At 41.5% G+C, this 17,672-nt stretch overlaps 1 protein-coding gene across 12 annotated transcripts in view; it reads right to left on the reverse strand.

The window, feature by feature from the left end:
• FTO (FTO alpha-ketoglutarate dependent dioxygenase) overlaps positions 1-17,672 on the reverse strand; it is a 334,924-nt gene that overhangs the window by 129,177 nt on the left and 188,075 nt on the right. Inside the window, exons 10-11 of one of the 12 annotated variants that reach the window (XM_043495124.1) lie at positions 12,674-12,738; positions 7,949-8,842 (exon numbers count right to left, since the gene is read on the reverse strand). The exons of 9 other annotated variants lie outside the window; for them this stretch is intronic. In XM_043495124.1, the coding sequence (XP_043351059.1) occupies positions 12,714-12,738 (25 nt within the window). In that variant the 3' untranslated portion in view covers positions 7,949-8,842; positions 12,674-12,713. Of the gene's footprint in view, positions 1-7,948; positions 8,843-12,673; positions 12,739-17,672 lie in introns of those variants that run through there. 2 more of the 12 variants (XM_038367915.2, XM_043495125.1) reach the window with 2 other exon arrangements.

Here is a 17,672-nt window from a genome sequence, read left to right on the forward strand (position 1 = left end):
GAAGGACAGAGGCCATAACAGGGACCCAAAGCAGTGCCGCGTGAAACTTAAGGAGCTGAGGCAAGCCTACCAGAAAACCAGAGAGGCCAACGGCCGCTCCAGGTCAGAGCCCCAAACATGCCACTTCTATGATGAGCTGCATGCCATTTTAGGGGGTTCAGCCACCACTACTCCAGCCGTGTTGTTTGACTCCTTCAATGGAGATGGAGGCAACACGGAAGCAGGTTCTGGGGACGAAGAAGACAATGATGAGGAGGCTGTAGATAGCTCACAGCAAACAAACGGAGAAACCGGTTTGCCCAACAGCCAGGAACTGTTTCTCACCCTGGACCTGAAGCCAGTCCCCCCCGAACCCACCCAAGGCTGCCTCCTGGACCCACCAGGCAGAGAAGGGACCTCTGGTGAGTGTACCTTTTAAAATACTATACAAGGTTTAAAAGCCAGCATGTTTAATGATTAATTTGCCCTTGCATTCGTGGCTCTCCTGGATATACTCCCAAAGCCTTTGCAAAAGGTTTCTGGGGAGGGAAGCCTTATTCCATCCACCATGGTAGGACACTTTACCACTCCAGGCCAGTAGCACGTACTCAGGAATCACTGTAGAATAAGGCATTGCAGTGTATGTTTGCTGGCATTCAAACAACATCCGTTCTTTCTCTCTCTGTATTATCCTCAGGAGAGTGATATCACCTGGTTGAAATAGGGTGCTTTTCTTAAGGGGACATTCAGAGGTGCCCGTTCCTGCTGGGCTGTTTGCCTGTGGCTGAACAGAAATGTTCCCTGCTGTTAGCCACGTGGTGGGGGGAGGCAAAATGCGACCTTGTAACGAAAGCACATGTGCTATGTATGTAATGTTAACAGCAAGGTTTACTGCGAAAGAGTGTACCCATTGTTCTATAAAATGTGTCTTTTCAAATACCACTGTCCCTTTTTTTTCTCCACCAGCTGCATGTGTTTCAAGGATCACAGGATCTTCTCCTTCCCAGAGGCTAGCGAAGATTAGAAGGTGAAAAAAACGCACTTGCGATGAAATGTTCTCTGAGCTCATGCTGTCCTCCCACACTGACAGAGCACAGATGAATGCATGGAGGCAGACAATGTCAGAGTGCAGGAAAGCACAAAATAACCGGGAGGAGAGGTGGCGGGCTGAAGAGAGTAAGTGGCAGGCTGAAGAGAGGGCTGAAGCTGAAAGGTGGCGGCAGCGTGATGAGAGGAGGCAGGATGCAATGCTGAGGCTGCTGGAGGATTAAACTAGTATGCTCCAGCGTATGCTTGAGCTGCAGGAAAGGCAGCAGGAGCACAGACCGCCCCTACAGCCCCTGTGTAACCAACCGCCCTCCTCCCCAGGTTCCATAGCCTCCTCACCCAGATGCCCAAGAACGCGGTGGGGGGGGGGGCCCTGGCCACCCAGCCACTCCACCCCAGAGGATAGGCTGGCATTCAATAATTTTTAAACTTTTAAAGTGGTGTGTGGCTTTGTCCTTCCCTCCTCCACCACCCCTCCTGGGCTACCTTGGTAATTATCCCCCTATTTGTGTGATGAATTAATAAAGAATGCATGAATGTGAAGCAACAATGACTTTACTGCCTCTGCAAGTGGTGATCGAAGGGAGGTGGGGAGCGTGGTTAGCTTACAAGGAAGTAAAGTGAACCAACGGGCGGGGGATTTCATCAAGGAGAAACAAACAGAACTTTCACACCATAGCCTGGCCAGTTATGAAACTGGTTTTCAAAGCTTCTCTGATGCACCCCACACCCTCCTGTGCTCTTCTAACCGCCCTGGTGTTTGGCTGTGCGTAACCAGCAGCCAGGCGATTTGCCTCAATCTCCCACCCCGCCATACATGTCTCCCACTTACTCTCACAGATATTGTGGAGCGCACAGCAAGCAGTAATAACAGTGGGAATATTGGTTTCGCTGAGGTCTAACCAAGTCAGTAAACTGCGCCAGCGCACTTTTAGACGTCCAAATGCACATTCTACCACCATTCTGCACTTGCTCAGTCTGTAGTTGAACAGCTCCTGACTACTCTCCAGGCTGCCTCTGTATGGCTTCATGAGCCATGGCATTAAGGGGTAGGCTGGGTCCCCAAAGATAACTATAGGCATTTCAACATCCCCAACAGTTATTTTCTGGTCTGGGAAGAAAGTCCAATCCTGCAGCTCTTGAAACAGACGAGAATTCCTGAAGATGCGAGCGTCACGTACCTTTCTCGGCCATCCCACGTTGATGTTGGTGAAACGTCCCTTGTGATCCACCAGACCTTGCAGCACTATTGAAAAGCACCCCTTGCGGTTTGTGTGCTCCGGTGCCAAGATAGGGATATGGGTTCCATCTATGGCCCCACCACAGTTAGGGAATCCCACTGCAGCAAAGCCATCCACTATGACCTGCACATTTCCCAGGGTCACTACCCTTGATATCAGCAGATCTTTGATTGCGTTGGCTACTTGCATCACAGCAGCCCCCACAGTAGACTTGCCCATTCCAAATTGATTCCCAACTGACTGGTAGCTGTCTGGCGTTGCAAGCTTCCACAGGGCTATTGCCACTCGCTTCTCAACTGTGAGGGCTGCTCTCATCTTGGTATTCTTGCATCTCAGGGCAGGGGAAAGCAAGTCACAAAGTTCCATGAAAGTGCCCTTACGCATGCGAAAGTTTTGCAGCCACTGGGAATCGTCCCAGACCTGCAACACTATGCGGTCCCACCAGTCTGTGCTTGTTTCCCAAGCCCAGAATCAGCGTTCCACTGCATAAACCTGCCCCATTAACACCATGATGCCCACTTTGGCAGGGCCCGTGCTTTGAGAGAAGTCTGTGTCCATGTACTCATCACTCTCGTCACCGCGCTGATGTCGCCTGCTTGCCCAGTTTCTCTTTGCCAGGTTCTGGTGCTGCATATCCTGCTGGATAATGTGTGTGGTGTTTAATGTGCTCCTCATTGCCAAAGTGATCTGAGCAGGCTCCATGCTTGCGTGGTATGGCGTCTGCACAGAAAAAAGGCGCGGAACGATTGTCTGCTGTTGCCCTGACGGAGGGAGGGGCGACTGATGACATGGCTTACAGGGTTGGCTTACAGGGAATTAAAATCAACAAAGGGGGTGGCTTTGCGAGAAACTGAATGGCCGCCTCAAGGATAGAACTCAAAACTGGGTTTAGCAGGCCATCGATTTCACAGAGGGAGGGAGGAGAAAATGAATACAAAACAAATCTGGACTATTTCTTGTTTTGAGCCACTTCATCTATCTTTATACATCATGCTGGCAGCAGACTGTGCAGTACGACCGCTAGCCATCGTCACTTCCTGGGTGCTCGGCAGAAGACGGTGCAATATGACTACTGGCCATCGTCTTCTGCTAGCTGCAGATTAAAAGACAGTGCACTGCCGGTAGGACTCAATCGTCATGAGACGAAACAAGGGAAATGACCTGGCTGAGTCACTCCCATGTTTGCCCAGGTGCCCGGTTAAAAGAGGACCCAGGACTACGTCGATGAGAGCTACCAGTCATACTGCACTGTCTGTTGCCAAAAGGCAATAAACTGCTGCTGTGTAGCAATGCAGTACCATGTCCGCCAGCACCCAGGAGACATACGGTGATAGTTATCTGAGCGGGCTCCATGCTTGCTGTGGTATAGCGTCTGCACAGGTAACTCAAGAAAAAAGGTGCAAAACCACTGTCTGCCCTTGCTTTTACGGAGGGAGGGAGGGAACGGGGGCCTGACGATATGTACCCAGAACCACCCGCGACAATGTTTTAGCCCCATCAGGCACTGGGATTTCTACCCAGAATTCAAATGGACAGTGGAGATTGCGGGAACTGTGGGATAGCTACCCACAGTGCAAAGCTCTGGAAGTCAACTGTTGCCTCGGTACTGTGGACACAGTCCGCCGACTTCATGCACTTAGAGCATTTGTGTGGGGACACACACACTCGACTGTATAAAAACGCTTTCTACAAAACCGATTTCTGTAAATTCGACCTAATTTCGTAGTGTAGACATTCCCTAAGGTGCCACAAGTACTTCTTTTCTTTTTGCGAATACAGACTAGCATGGCTGCTACTCTGAAACGTGAACAAGTTATTGTGATTTTTTTTTGTATGGTAGTTTAAATAAATTACCAAAATAAGTGAAACTGGTGTGATTATATTGCATTATTTTAACAAATAAAATACGCAGAATTTTGCATTTTTTGGTGCAGAATTCCCCCCGGAGTAACAGCACACAAGCTGCAGCGAAGACCAGCAATTAATAAGACTCATAAGTCATAAATAGGAAATGAAGAGTTAAAGAGACCAATCACTTTGTAACAGGGTGGCAGATTCATGGACCCTCCATGAGGATGCAGGACTCTTTTCTTGAACCTTGCCAAGAGATGCAGAGTTACTGAGTTACTCAGAAGTTAGAACAGATATATTCAATAAGCACCGAAATAAGAGTATCAAAGGAGTTGCAGCCTCTTGCGGAGGCAGAGGGAACTAAAGATGAGGATGAACTACAGGAACAGCTACATTTGGGGAGAAAGCTTAGACTGATACTTTTTTTTGTTGTTTTTAGGACCTAAAATTGAGGACAAATATAAATTTGGACTTCACTCAATGTGTGTAATTTCTTATCAAAGGCATGGTTGAAACTCCACCTACTTATGCACTTCTACTGGTAAATGACAAATTATTTTTAATACATATTTTAAATATAAAGGTCTTGCCTTGAAAATAGATCAGCATTCTAATTGCAATATTTCCTTTAAAAGTTATTTCACGTTCAATTGCTTTTGTGATATTGATTTTTAAAGTTGTACAACAAGCAGTGTTTTGTTTAAGGTAAAGTTGCATTTTTCTGCAATAGAAAAATAAGACTATAAAAATAAAGCTTCTGCTATTTCCAAAAGAAGCTGCATGAGAACTTTGTCAGGTGCAGTGTTTCCAAGGAAAAAACAGCACTTTATCTGCTATTTGTTTGTAGATTGCAGCAATTCACTTTCAGTAGATTTGTGTGCAAAAGGCCTAACACATAAAGAATGTTTTCCCATGTACTGTTGTGCTCACTGGAAATAGCCTGAACTGTGTTGACAAAGATATACAGGTGAGCCAAATGGGACTATCAGCTAAGACTTAGAATGGAGGAAGAGTGACTACATTAGGACCAGAGAAGAGAAGGAAGTAAATGGGTTTCTAATACAAGGCTTGTTTTACTTTACACCTGTACACAGATGTGCTACCAGCCATACACAGAAGATGGGAAAAGAAAAGGAGTACTTGTGGCACCTTAGAGACTAACAAATTTATTTGAGCATAAGCTGTCGTGAGCTACAGCTTACGTCATCGGATGCATTCCTAGAGTAGGGGCATTAGGGGACGAGAGCTGAGGAAGCGTTGTTCTAAGTCAGCCATAAAAATGTTGGCATACTGTGGGGCCATGCGGGTACCCATCGCAGTGCCGCTGATTTGAAGGTATACATTGTCCCCAAATGTGAAATAGTTATGGGTGAGGACAAAGTCACAAAGTTCAGCCACCAGGTTAGCCATGACATTATCGGGGATACTGTTCCTGACGGCTTGTAGTTCAGCTTTGTGTGGAATGTTGGTGTAGAGGGCTTCTACAACCTTAGTGACCAGGATGGTGTTTTCAGGAAGATCACTGATAGATTGTAGTTTCCTCAGGAAGTTAGATAGCTGGGAGTGCTGGTAGGATAAATTTATTAGTCTCTAAGGTGCCACAAGTTCTCCTTTTCTTTTTTGCGAATACAAACTAACACGGCTGCTACTCTGAAACAGAAGATGGAAGTGAACTGCTGGTGATGACCAATTGCCCCTTATGTTCAAATGATTTGAAATGTGGCATCTTTAAGATTGCTATTTGCCATTTTCTATTTTATTCAATGTATACAGAACAGGTCTTGGTATGAATAGTTCCAAATAATAGAGTATCATCAGTGATCTTTTCATACAAAACTATATCTTGCTCAATAGAACACACACACTTGGTCTTGCTCTGGAGGAATGCTTTAACAATAATATCAGCTGATGCATCAGAATATTGCATCTTCAGTGCTTAATGCTTGTTTCCTTTTAAACAGAAAGAATTGGAGAATCTGAGAAGGTCCCCACCCCAACTGTGATAAAAGTTCAACAGCCTAATAGCCCCAACAGGTTGAAGTTATTACCAGTACAGAGGTCTGCCTCAGCACAAAACAGCTTGTCCTCGATAGCACATGACACTGGGGTACAAGCACTGAGCATCACACTCAAATTACAACCTTTCCTTGCTGGGTTGAGGGCCCCATGATATAGGGGCCCCCTGTGGCTGCAGCTTTGGCTATGGTGCAGGGAGAGCATATGGTATATTCTGTTAAGGATGCTGACCTAGGAAATGTTAATGCTCAGCACCTTGAAGCTACTATGCAACTTGCAGGATCAAATCCAAAGCAAAAATGTAAAAATAAGACTAGAGACCCCAAGGGTCAAACAGTCTGAGCTATAATTAATAAAAACCAAGAATACACACAATTGTTATGTCAAGGGAGGACTCACTTTTAATCAAGACAGATGGAAAGATCCCATTAAAGGAAATGTTTATTCCCAAACTACCTCCCAAACTTTATTATGGAGATGTCTCCTGACATACAGTAACTCAGCTTCCTTCATCTGAATCACTTTTGGAACAAGTTATACATAGAGTACTATGTAAAGATTAGTTACTGTATGTTAACAGTCTCAAGTTTTACTTGTAAAGGTCTTCCTTCTTTACTGTCCCAATAAAATCATACCAAGTGAAATGAACCAAGTGGCCTTTCAAATAGACTCTCTGTAGTTACCTAAGGTCACCAAATTCAACACAAATGCCTAGAGGCTCATACCTTTGTGTATCATAAATTACCTTTTTTTAAGTGACTGCTAATGATAATATACCGAGCAAAAGGCCATAAAGCTTATGTTTCCCTCTTGCAGCATAGTATGGACAACTGATAACAGCTAGATATTTCATGGACATCTAATATCAAATGGAGAACATCCTCTGGAATTGTTCAGACTGGGGGTTCCAGCCTGACACATGAAAGAGACAGATCTAAGCTATAACATTCGGATTTGTACCTGAATCTCCCAAAGGTATGAGCTGTGGGAGGAAGCTTTAGGCTTTGTTGCCTGGTTCAGGCCCCTCTCAACAAAGAAATAAACAAAAAAGCCATCTGAGTCTAGGTGTAATACTACTGCACTTTCACTCTTCAAAGAACTACATAAACATTAAGGGACAAACTCTTCAGCCCAAATAACAGCCATGGATGGCCCTGAAACTGCAGTGCTAATGAAATTCCCCTGTGCTGTGGGACACTAGATGCCAGACGCCAATGTATGTATGGGTCCATCATTCTCTGCTTGGTGTCGAGCACAAGTGTGTGGAGATTGCTCCATGTTATCATGGAGGCAAATCTTGTGCTGGAGAGGAACACATTAAATGGACCCATGAGTTCATGGCTCCTCTGGTTAACTCCCTGGGACAATGGAGACAAGTAGCTTCAGGAGCTACTGTAGCTGTGAAGCTTCATTAGAAGCAATGGAGAAGAGGGTTTCCTTCACTCCATGGAGTAATCCTGTGCTTAGCCCATTTATAATTTTACCAAAAGCTATGCACAGAGATAAATTTTATTCCCTAGTTAGTTAAGGTTATGTTACCTAGTTATGTTATCATGCAAACAGGCCAAGCTGGAAGCCTCTAGTTAATCCGTCTTGTCGAAAGAGCTGGAAGAAAAGACTCAGGAGGGACTGCCTGGCTTTTTAGAGAGGGAGGAAGTTAAGGGAAGCATTTGGGAGGTGGAGTGGTAGTAATCTTTTGAGGTTCTAAGAGACCTCCCCACCCAGTAAGAAAAATCACCCTGAATTCTCTGAACAAAAAACACAAACCAAATTAGATGAAAAAATTGCAAGTCATTTTTAATGTTTGCCCCTTCAAACAGAACTGAATTCCACTGTGTAATTCCAACCCTATTTTAATTTTGTCATTGATGGCATGTAATTCTTTTGATGTGCTATTTAAGAACAAGTATGAAATCTGTATTCAAAATATTTGTTTTAAATCAACACTTGATAAAACTACAAAGGCAAAATTTATCTTTATTACCAGAAGCATTGAGATTTAAAATGGCATTCCTCTTAGATGAAGGAAATACATCATCCTATTACAGTATTTAGTTAGTACAATCCTTGATCCTGGATCTGAGCGTATATTGAGTGTGCTTTTCAAGAATGCAAAAGATGAATGCTGTATTCACACAGCACCCATAAATCAACTTGAAGAATTTAATATCTGATGCAATTTTCTCCAATTTATTATATGAAATAACAACATGAGAAGTAATTACAATAAAGAAAAAAGTTCAGGTGCTACAGCATTAGTTCAACATCTAGGATCAAGTGTCAGTGCAGATTAACAAACTTCATTCATTTTATCTCCAGTACTGGAGACACGCTGCTACTAGCTTTAATAGTCAGGAATGTCTGTTAGTTAAATGACGTTGTAAAGGCAGTCAAGTGAGGGAAGACAGCGACAGTTTAATTAGGCAGCTTGCTATAACTTTATCTGGAAGCTGTAAGCACAGGACTAGGAATAAATGTAAAACTGCACTCAATAGTGAGGAGCAACAACAACAAAAAAGAAGACACTTTTGATGGCAGGGTCTCTCATTTACTCTGGCGTCAGGTTGGCTACAGGTGAACGGGAGCAATGTAACCGCTGCAGCAGAAGAAAGGTGAGGTTAAGAGAGCAATCATTTATCTTGTATTGATTTCTGGACACTGTGTCCTAGATACATTCCAAGATAGAATGACAGCTTTCTGCTTTGTGTCTGTAAGAGAAGAAAATGACTAGTACCAGGACCCTTTGTTTTCCTATCATATTTCCTTTTAGAAACATACCACACTTAGATTTTTTCAGACAGAGAAATCCAAACAAGTTTATCACAGAAAAGGAGGATTAGGGGGTGGTTAATCAGCCATTTGTCTTTGCTGCTCTGTAACTATGAGTCAAGGGGTCAAAACCAAGCACAATGAACCATTTGGTTTTATCTCAGGTAACCCCACATCTCTGGTAATTAAATCCATTCCATTCGGTCAGAGTTCCTGTCACTCATATTCAATGTCTGTCATTACTGAGAAATGTTTCATGACATATTACACTGACAGAACCACCACTGCAAGACTGGCAAGATTCCCCCGGCACCAAAGGTAGAAGACAATGGAAGCTTCTTTCAGACCAGTGATATTTAACATTTTATGTGCTGACATTGTGACTGTAACTGCAATCCAATGAAAGCCTAGTAAATGGAAGATTAAAACAAAACCATACTTTATCTACTTCAGAGACTACTAGGCAATATCCAAAATAAAAACCTGGCAGCTCCAAGGCCATTTGTACAAAAACATTACGTCTTTACAAAAAGGTATACACACACACACACACACACACACACGCACGCTCTCGCTTAAAATGCGCCAATATGCGAGATTCATCTTCTTTCTAGCAAGATGGGCCATACCTTTTTCATTCATTTGTTAATCACAGCAATCAAATTCTCTTCTTTCTTTCATAGTTTATAAGCCTATAAACTACAAAGAGCAAGTGGGCAGCAGAATTTGGCTATTTAAAGAGATAATCTTACCATATGTAAAAGACAAAGTCTAATGCCTTAGCTTTTGAAGTAATTGTTGCCTGTGCTGTACTCCCTATACAGGAGAGAGACCATGTTTCTGAGAACATAAGAATGGCCATACTGGGTCAGACCAAAGGTTCATCTAGCCCAGTATTCTGTCTTCCAACACTGCCCAATGCCAGGTGCTTCAGAAGGAATGAACAGAACAGGTAATCATCAAGTGATCCATCCCCTGTCACCCATTCCCAGCTGCTAGCAAACAGAGGCTAGGGACACCATCCCTGCCCATGCTGGCTAATAGCCATTGATGGACCTATCCTCCATGAACTTATCTAGTTCTTTTTTTAACCTTTTATAGTCTTGGCCTTCACAACATCCTCTGGCAAGGAGTTCTACAGGTTGACTGTGTTGTGTAAACAAAATACTTCCTTTTGTTTAAAACCTACTGCCTATTAATTTCATTTGGTGACCCCTAGTTCATGTGTTATGAGAAAGAGTAAATAACACTCTCTTATTTACTTTCTCCACACCAGTCATGATTTTATAGACCTCTATAATACTTCCTTAATCATCTCTTTTCCAAGCTGAAAAAGTCTCAATTTTATTAATCTCTCCTCCTATGGAAGCTGTTCCATACCCCTAATGATTTTTCTTGTTCTTTTCTGAACCTTTTACAATTCTTTTTTGAGGTGGAGCAACCACATCTGCATGCAGTATTCAAGATGTGGGCTTACCATGGATTTATATAAAGGCAATATGATATTTTTTGTCTTATTATCTATCCCTTTCTTAATTATTTCCTACATTCTGTTCACTTTTTTGGTGACTGTACATTGAGTGGATGTTTTCAGAGAACTATCCACAATGACTTCAAGATCTCTTTCTTGAGTGATAACAGCTAATTTAGACCCCATCATTTTATATGTATAGCTGGGGTTATGTTTTCCAATGTGCATTACTTTGCATTTATCAACACTGAATTTCATCTGCCATTTTGTTGCCCAGGAACCCAGTTTTATGAGATCCCTTTGGAGCTCTTTGCAGTCTGCTTTGGACTTAACTGCCTTGAGTAGAACACTGAAATCAGCTCCTAATTTTCAGAGTTGTCCCACTGGGAAACTTTACAAAAGACACTGTATTCCGCTATTCCTCAGAGGTATCACTATACTTTGTCAGGGTCTTCTCACTTTCATTGGAAGGAACTGTGACAAAGTTCCTCCTCTGCCTTGGTAGGTCCTGTGCTTATTGGCGGATTTGCTCGCCTCAGAGGTTCACGGCAACCCTCAGTTTGGCCACTTTCATGGCTCAAATCTGCCGTTCACTCAGTTAGCCTCATCACTGGCCAGCATGGGGAAAAGGAAGAAGAACAATCCCCGCAGTCTCTGCTGATTCACCTAGTGGATCAGGGAACAGGCCAGAGACCTTCCCCTCTGGTGGAACCCACAGTCCAGGTCAACTCCTCCGGTATCAAGTAGGGAGTTGGGGGGATGGAGGGATGGGGGAAACCCAAGCCTGCCCTCTACTCCGGGTTCCAGCCCAGGGCCCTGTGGATTGCAGCTGTCTACAGTGGCTCCTGTAACTGCTGCGTGACAGCTACAACTCCCTGGGCTACTTCCCCATGGCCTCCTCCCACCACCTTCTTTATTCTCACCACAAGACCTTCCTCCTGATGTCTGATAATGCTTGTACTTCTCAGCCTTCCAGTAGAATGCCTTCTCACTCTCAGCTTCTTGTACCTCTTGCTCCCAGCTCCTCGCACGCATACCACAAACTGAAATGAGCTCCTTTATAAAACCCAGGTGCCCTGATTAGCCTGCTTGTCTTAATTGATTCTGGCAGCTTCCTGATTGGCTGCAGGTGTTCTAATCAGCCTGTCTGCCTTAATTGTTTCCAGAAAGTTCCTGATTGTTCTGGAACCTTCCCTGTTACCTTACCCAGGGAAAAGGGACCTACTTAACCTGGGGCTAATATATCTGCCTTCTATCACTCTCCTGTAGCCATCTGGCCTGACCCTGTCACAGAACATAATTTATCATCACAGACAATGCATTTTTCCCCCATTAAAAGTGCTTATTCCTTAATCTAGTACAGGCCAATCGTGATGCAAGTACTTTTATTGAATATTTTATTGTGATTTAGGTAGGCTTAGTACATTTAATCACTTCCTGTAAAGTGTATGGGGGTGAGATCTTTCAACCCATTTGACTAAAGCTTTAAAAGCCATTGGTGAGAAAATGACTACACCATGTTTAAAATTCCATATAAATATATCAACTTTTCTTACCACTAAAATGGTTACTAGACTCTCATTGGTTGTTTTGCTGGGCACCAAAAGCAAAAAGAAAAACCTGTACTCAGCAGAAGTATCTGAGTGAGGGGCATAAAGTCATCTGGACTAGTAAATCATTAAGATTTGATAGTACACTGCTTAAATAGTATAAACGTTTTATAGCATTTACTTCATCATTTATTTCTAAGCTTATGTTGTATTTCTAGTTTGATAATAATTTGTATTGTACTGTGAAGTACAGATCCACACACTCCTTTTAAACAGATTTAGGAACTGCAATATGCAGCAATAAAAACACAGTTTTGATATTCAGTAAGAAATACAATATATGGTAAAGAATAGCACAATAATATAATCATTACCAAATCCAGCACAATAACCCTAAATAAAGCAGGATAACATAGCTCCTATAACTAATGTAATGCATCTATACTTGAAAGAGCTTCCTAGAATGATGTTTCATCTAAAAAGTCCAAAATTCTGTTCATATACCCATTCTTTTCTACTAGCCATTTCCCCTATTTTCCTGCACTGAATGGTTCTATATTTCAGACAGTGAGCGTTATTCAAGATCCCAAAGTCCTATGGCCAAACACTCAAAATTAATGATATTCAGAAGAAGCCTAGCAGGGGAAAATGTGTTGTAACAATTTTTCTAATGCTGAAGTACCACATCACCAAATGTTCCTGTCAAAGCATGGTTTAATTACCTTGGCACCCATGCCACTTATAATCACCTGTCATTAGCAACAATGCTTGCATCTGTTTACACGTCTGTCAGAAACGCCAGCCCAGCTGAAGTCTAAGAAAAAAGACAAGTTTTACTAGGACATGACCCAGATGTGAAAAGGTCATCTTAAGGTTATCCATCCCCAGAGTTAAATGTGCAGATCATCAAAAAGGTAGCAGTGTTCAGTGGACATTTTTAACAGATGTTTTTTAGGAAGCACACAGATCTTTGTTAATATTTCCCTAGATTATAATCCACTCAATTTTTTTAATATAAAAAGGCTTGATGTTATCAAAGCAATAATTTTGTAATTTCAAAACTTTATTCTTTTCAACATTGTTCTGGGCTTTGGGGTTTGTTTTTTGGTGGAATATCTTCCAAATTTAGCTTCCTTTTACCCAGGGTGATGATAATTTGCTGGACTCTACTCCATTAAATTGTTCATTTATTGATTACCTGTTTCCTTGAAGGCAACCAAGAGTCCAGCTTCTAGAGTAAATATCTTTCTAATTGAAACAGGCATATAGCATATAGTTCCTTTAATAACAGAGTGAAGCAATGATGTCAAGTGGCCATTTCTAAATTGTTAAGAATCTATTGGCAATAATATTGTAAAAACTTCAGATGTTGCCATGCTGCAGCTAAAATCCAATTCCATAAAACCAATTCTTCATACTGCTTCTGAAAATTCACATCTCTGGCAGGCTGCCTCTTCAAATGTCAATGGGCTAGTCTAAAAGTGATGTCTTGATAATTCTGGTTTGGATTTCTCCCACAGAGGGAGGACAAAACCCTTCATTTGAGGCTAACTTACTTTGCTCATTATGTCTCTACAGATGGCAAAGTGAATTTTGTAGATTTTTATGGTACTAAAAAACAGTATTACTTTGGTCCTAGAAATCCATCTCAGTAATGAGATTTTGGATCCAGTGAAGTTCTCTATAAGCAGCAGAAATAGGTAAAATAGATAATGTGATATATTTTCTTGCACTAACATATGACTCCTAATCATACCCAAAGATATAATTTTTCAGCGGAGACATTGTAGGCAGTTTTTAGGATCTCTCTCTCTCTCCTTTATGAAGTAATACAATTAGTTTGTATTTTGACATGTATGTTCATTAGGTATTACAGGTTGTTTATCTATTTCAATACATAACTTACCATTATGAAGTTTTTCACATGCTGGCAGGGTCTCCTTCTCACCCCTACACTCCTATGCACAACACCTCCTCTGAACATAGCTTTTCATAGTTAAAATGCATTTGGCTTATTGACTTATGCCACCTTCTAATAGATATATCAGAGTTACTAACCTGCAATACTACTCTTCTTGTTACTACAACTGTTTTTATCAAAATATATTACTGTACTTTATCTCATTTTTCTCATATATAAAAACCATAACATTGTCAATCCCCTTCCCACCACAAAAAGTATGTGTATTTTTAGCTACACAGATTCACCAACCTGGCTTCTATGAAAGTCATTTTACATTATAACATAACACCATTCATTCAAGGATGTCAAAGTACTTTAACAGAGGTAGAATAAGTATTTTAACTACATTTACGTGTGAAAATTTGAGACAGAGAAATTAAATCATAGTTCTACACCCCAAAGTTACTCAGAACTGGCCCCCTGCAGACTCTGAATTATGTTTCGGCAAACTTTGCTTACGAGGAGGAAGTAAGAGGTCATACTTTCCATCAATACAGCATGTATTTAACAGATGTGTGGGAGAGTGTACATGCATGCACAGTGCGTAGGGTAGGGAGTTATTCAAATTGAGTAACCTGACTAAGCCAAGAAAGAATTCATTTCAGTATTGTTCATGAAGTTTTTAAATTAAAGTCTTGAAAACAAAATTTATTTCCTTACTCAATTTTTTTTTTGCTGAGTGAGTGGTGGTGAACAATGAAGCATTTTGGCCAGAATCTAGCTACTGTGTAACCACCTCTGGAACAAGCAGATATGTAGTCCACATACAAACAAATTTAGGACTCAATCCTGCAAACACTTCCTGTCTGCTCTAGTATTTACTACCATTACTACTCACAATAGACAGCACTATAGCCAGTAGTAAATGTTTTGAAGGAATGGTCCTGTAATATATACCTGTATTCTTGCTGGGAATGGCCCACCTAGATACACATTTTTCCTGTTCTCTGCACCTGCATGTGTATAGCACAATGCACAGTTGTCATTGCTGTCTTCGTGGATACACGATTGTGCACAGACCATCCCATGAACCTTATTATGAGACCTCATCTTCGTGTCACAAGTGCCTGCATAGAAGTGCCTCTGACTTTGAAAGGAGTCAGAATGTAATTCAATAGAAGCTGTGGACTTCAGTCTAGGCCACAATTTTCCCCTTAATAAAGTGTCATAAATCACTGTTAATTGCAAAGATTTGAGTGTTGTAATAGGTTGAAGTTATTACCTGGAGGATTGGGAGAACTCAAGGTATGTATTCATTCTGGACTGAAAAAAACCTTGGAAACTGACTTTTTATTTGGCAAAGTTTATTGTATGAAGATTTCTACATCTCTAGATTTTTTTCAAACAGAAGTTTGCAATTATTATAGAAACGTGGCAACATTTAATGGTAAATTTTAATGCATTTTCTACTTCTGTAACACACCTGAAAGGAAGCCAAGAGCTCTCTTTCTTTTACATTATAGTGAAACCCAAACTAGTCTGAATGACTATAAATGGTTACTGTTTGCCTTGGCTCCTACCTATATCAGATTCAGACTAAGGAATTTTAGGGAAGAAATTACATGGGATAAAATGGATATTTCTAAATTACAAGCCTGCAATTCCAGTTGCTCAGTATATTAATTTTCTGTCTCACCAAAGAATTCCATAGAGAAAATTGTGGGATCTGACAACAAAGGAGCAAAAATATTTACTTTCATGAGCCAAATGCTTCTAGTTTAGATTATAATGGAGATAGAAAATACAGATCAAGATCAATTATATTTTATTAATGAATTTAACAATGGTAGGTTACCAATGGTGTGAAACTTCATTTTAGTCTCTGCTTTAAAATTTACATAATTACATTGAAACCAGCCTCACACACTTTTTGTTTTTTTAAGCCTTTAGATTCTGTACGTTTCTTTTTTTTTTAAGTTATAATATTAAAAACTGAGGGGGAAACAGGCATTGTCCCTACCATAATTGTTCAGTGAGAGAGGACTTCAGTCTCCAGGATTGCCAACCCACCTTTCTTCACAAACACTAAAAATTGTTTGCATTGTTACATTGGTAGAGATTATGGGCACAAATATGGACTTTCAGATGCCCGTGCAGATGGCTAAGTGGTCTTAAGGCATCCTCTTACTCCTCTGCATGAACTACCCATGTGTTATAGCAGTGTTGAGGGGAGAGCAACATACACGGGGCTCATACTCCCCACACTTCCAGGCAAATGGATGAAAGAGGGTGGGCATGTGAAGAACCTGGACTTCACTCCTCTAAAGTGTGAATTAGCACAACATAGAAGAGGAAATGACTTGTGCAAGGTATAAAGCAGATTACTTTCCCTCTGGTGCAAAGGGATAACTAGGAACTACATTGTGATTCCTAGGCCTCAAACACCTGCTGCCTCCTTAAATCAGGGCTTATGGCAAAGCCACAACTGAGCTCTAACTAGGCAAATTCATTTTAAGAGATACACCCCAAAGCAGTAACCAGTGAATTAAAGGGAAATTGATTGCACCTGGTTCACAAAGAGCCAGGCCTAATTTTCAAGCATCACAGCTCCCATTGCCTGTAATGCTTAGCACCTCTGAATATCAGGCCATTGGGCCTAACGTTTGAGCTTATAAGTGCATGATGAATCCTTCTGCTTCTGGGGTAGTACCACAGAGAGCCAAATCACTCCCTCTGCATGTTTTTCCTGTGTAGCAGCCAGGAGTTGGAACGTTTTGTTCTCTTGAAGAGGAGTGGTCCATTTGTGCAGAAGCTGGGTCTCTCCACATGCCACACAAGACAGCCCCCAATGTCAAGGAGCCACAGTCTCATGGTATCCATGACTGCTATTGTCCTCTTATTACTCATCAGTAACAGGGTGCAGGATTCACTGTGGAGCAGCAGAACCAATGTAAATTAATGTTAAACAGAGTAGTTGGCAACCCAACTCCATACCATCTCCTACTCTACTACTTCCCATACAGGACTGTTCTCTCCATAAAGAACCCACACAAGATTAGGGGAAAAGAAAAATTGTCTTGCCTAAACTCCTGGGGACAGGCACCATCCTATTTTTCTAAAGCATTACACTCTGCTGCCACTCAGCAAATAATCAATAACAACTTGAAACAAGCCAGCAGACCTTTCACTCCAAATTCCTAGGTTCTATTGTACCTTTCATAACACAGGATGAATTGGAATACAGGATAAGAATACAGTACAGGATAAAGTCCCAGGTCTAACTGGTATAACTCCACTGATTTCCAGTGGGTAGTTCCCAATTTATACCAGTGTCAGCAGACAAGTATGTCTGTGACCCTATAATAGTAGCTGAACTAGCACAGAAGAATCTTCAGCATCAGTTTAACTAAGACCACAAGAGTTTACCAGATATTCACTAAAGATAAAAAGCTCCTAAAATTACTAATAAGAGGAAATGTTTGTAAGATTTTTCCCTAAATAAAAATCATACTTCTATTCCTTATTCTTAACTGATGAAGTCATTCTTCATGTAGCTATGACGCAGACTGCTGCAGCTCTCCCATTGTGCTTGCAGCACTGCCAATGCGAAGCATTCAAAAATCATGAGCCAGGTTCCAAAAAATCATGGCTACATAATATAATAAATCAGGGGTCTCTTTACTTGCCTTCTCAGCAGCCCTCAGGGCTGGAAACTTACTTTTAAAAAAAATTGTAAGCTAAGATTTTCATGTGATCACATGACTCTGAAAATACCAAATAACGTGAGATTCATGATAAACCTGTGAGCGCTAGCATCACCAAGCCCAACAACATCCACATCCTCA

This window comes from Dermochelys coriacea, chromosome 12 (genome assembly GCF_009764565.3).
Source record: "Dermochelys coriacea isolate rDerCor1 chromosome 12, rDerCor1.pri.v4, whole genome shotgun sequence".
NCBI lineage: Eukaryota > Metazoa > Chordata > Testudines > Dermochelyidae > Dermochelys > Dermochelys coriacea.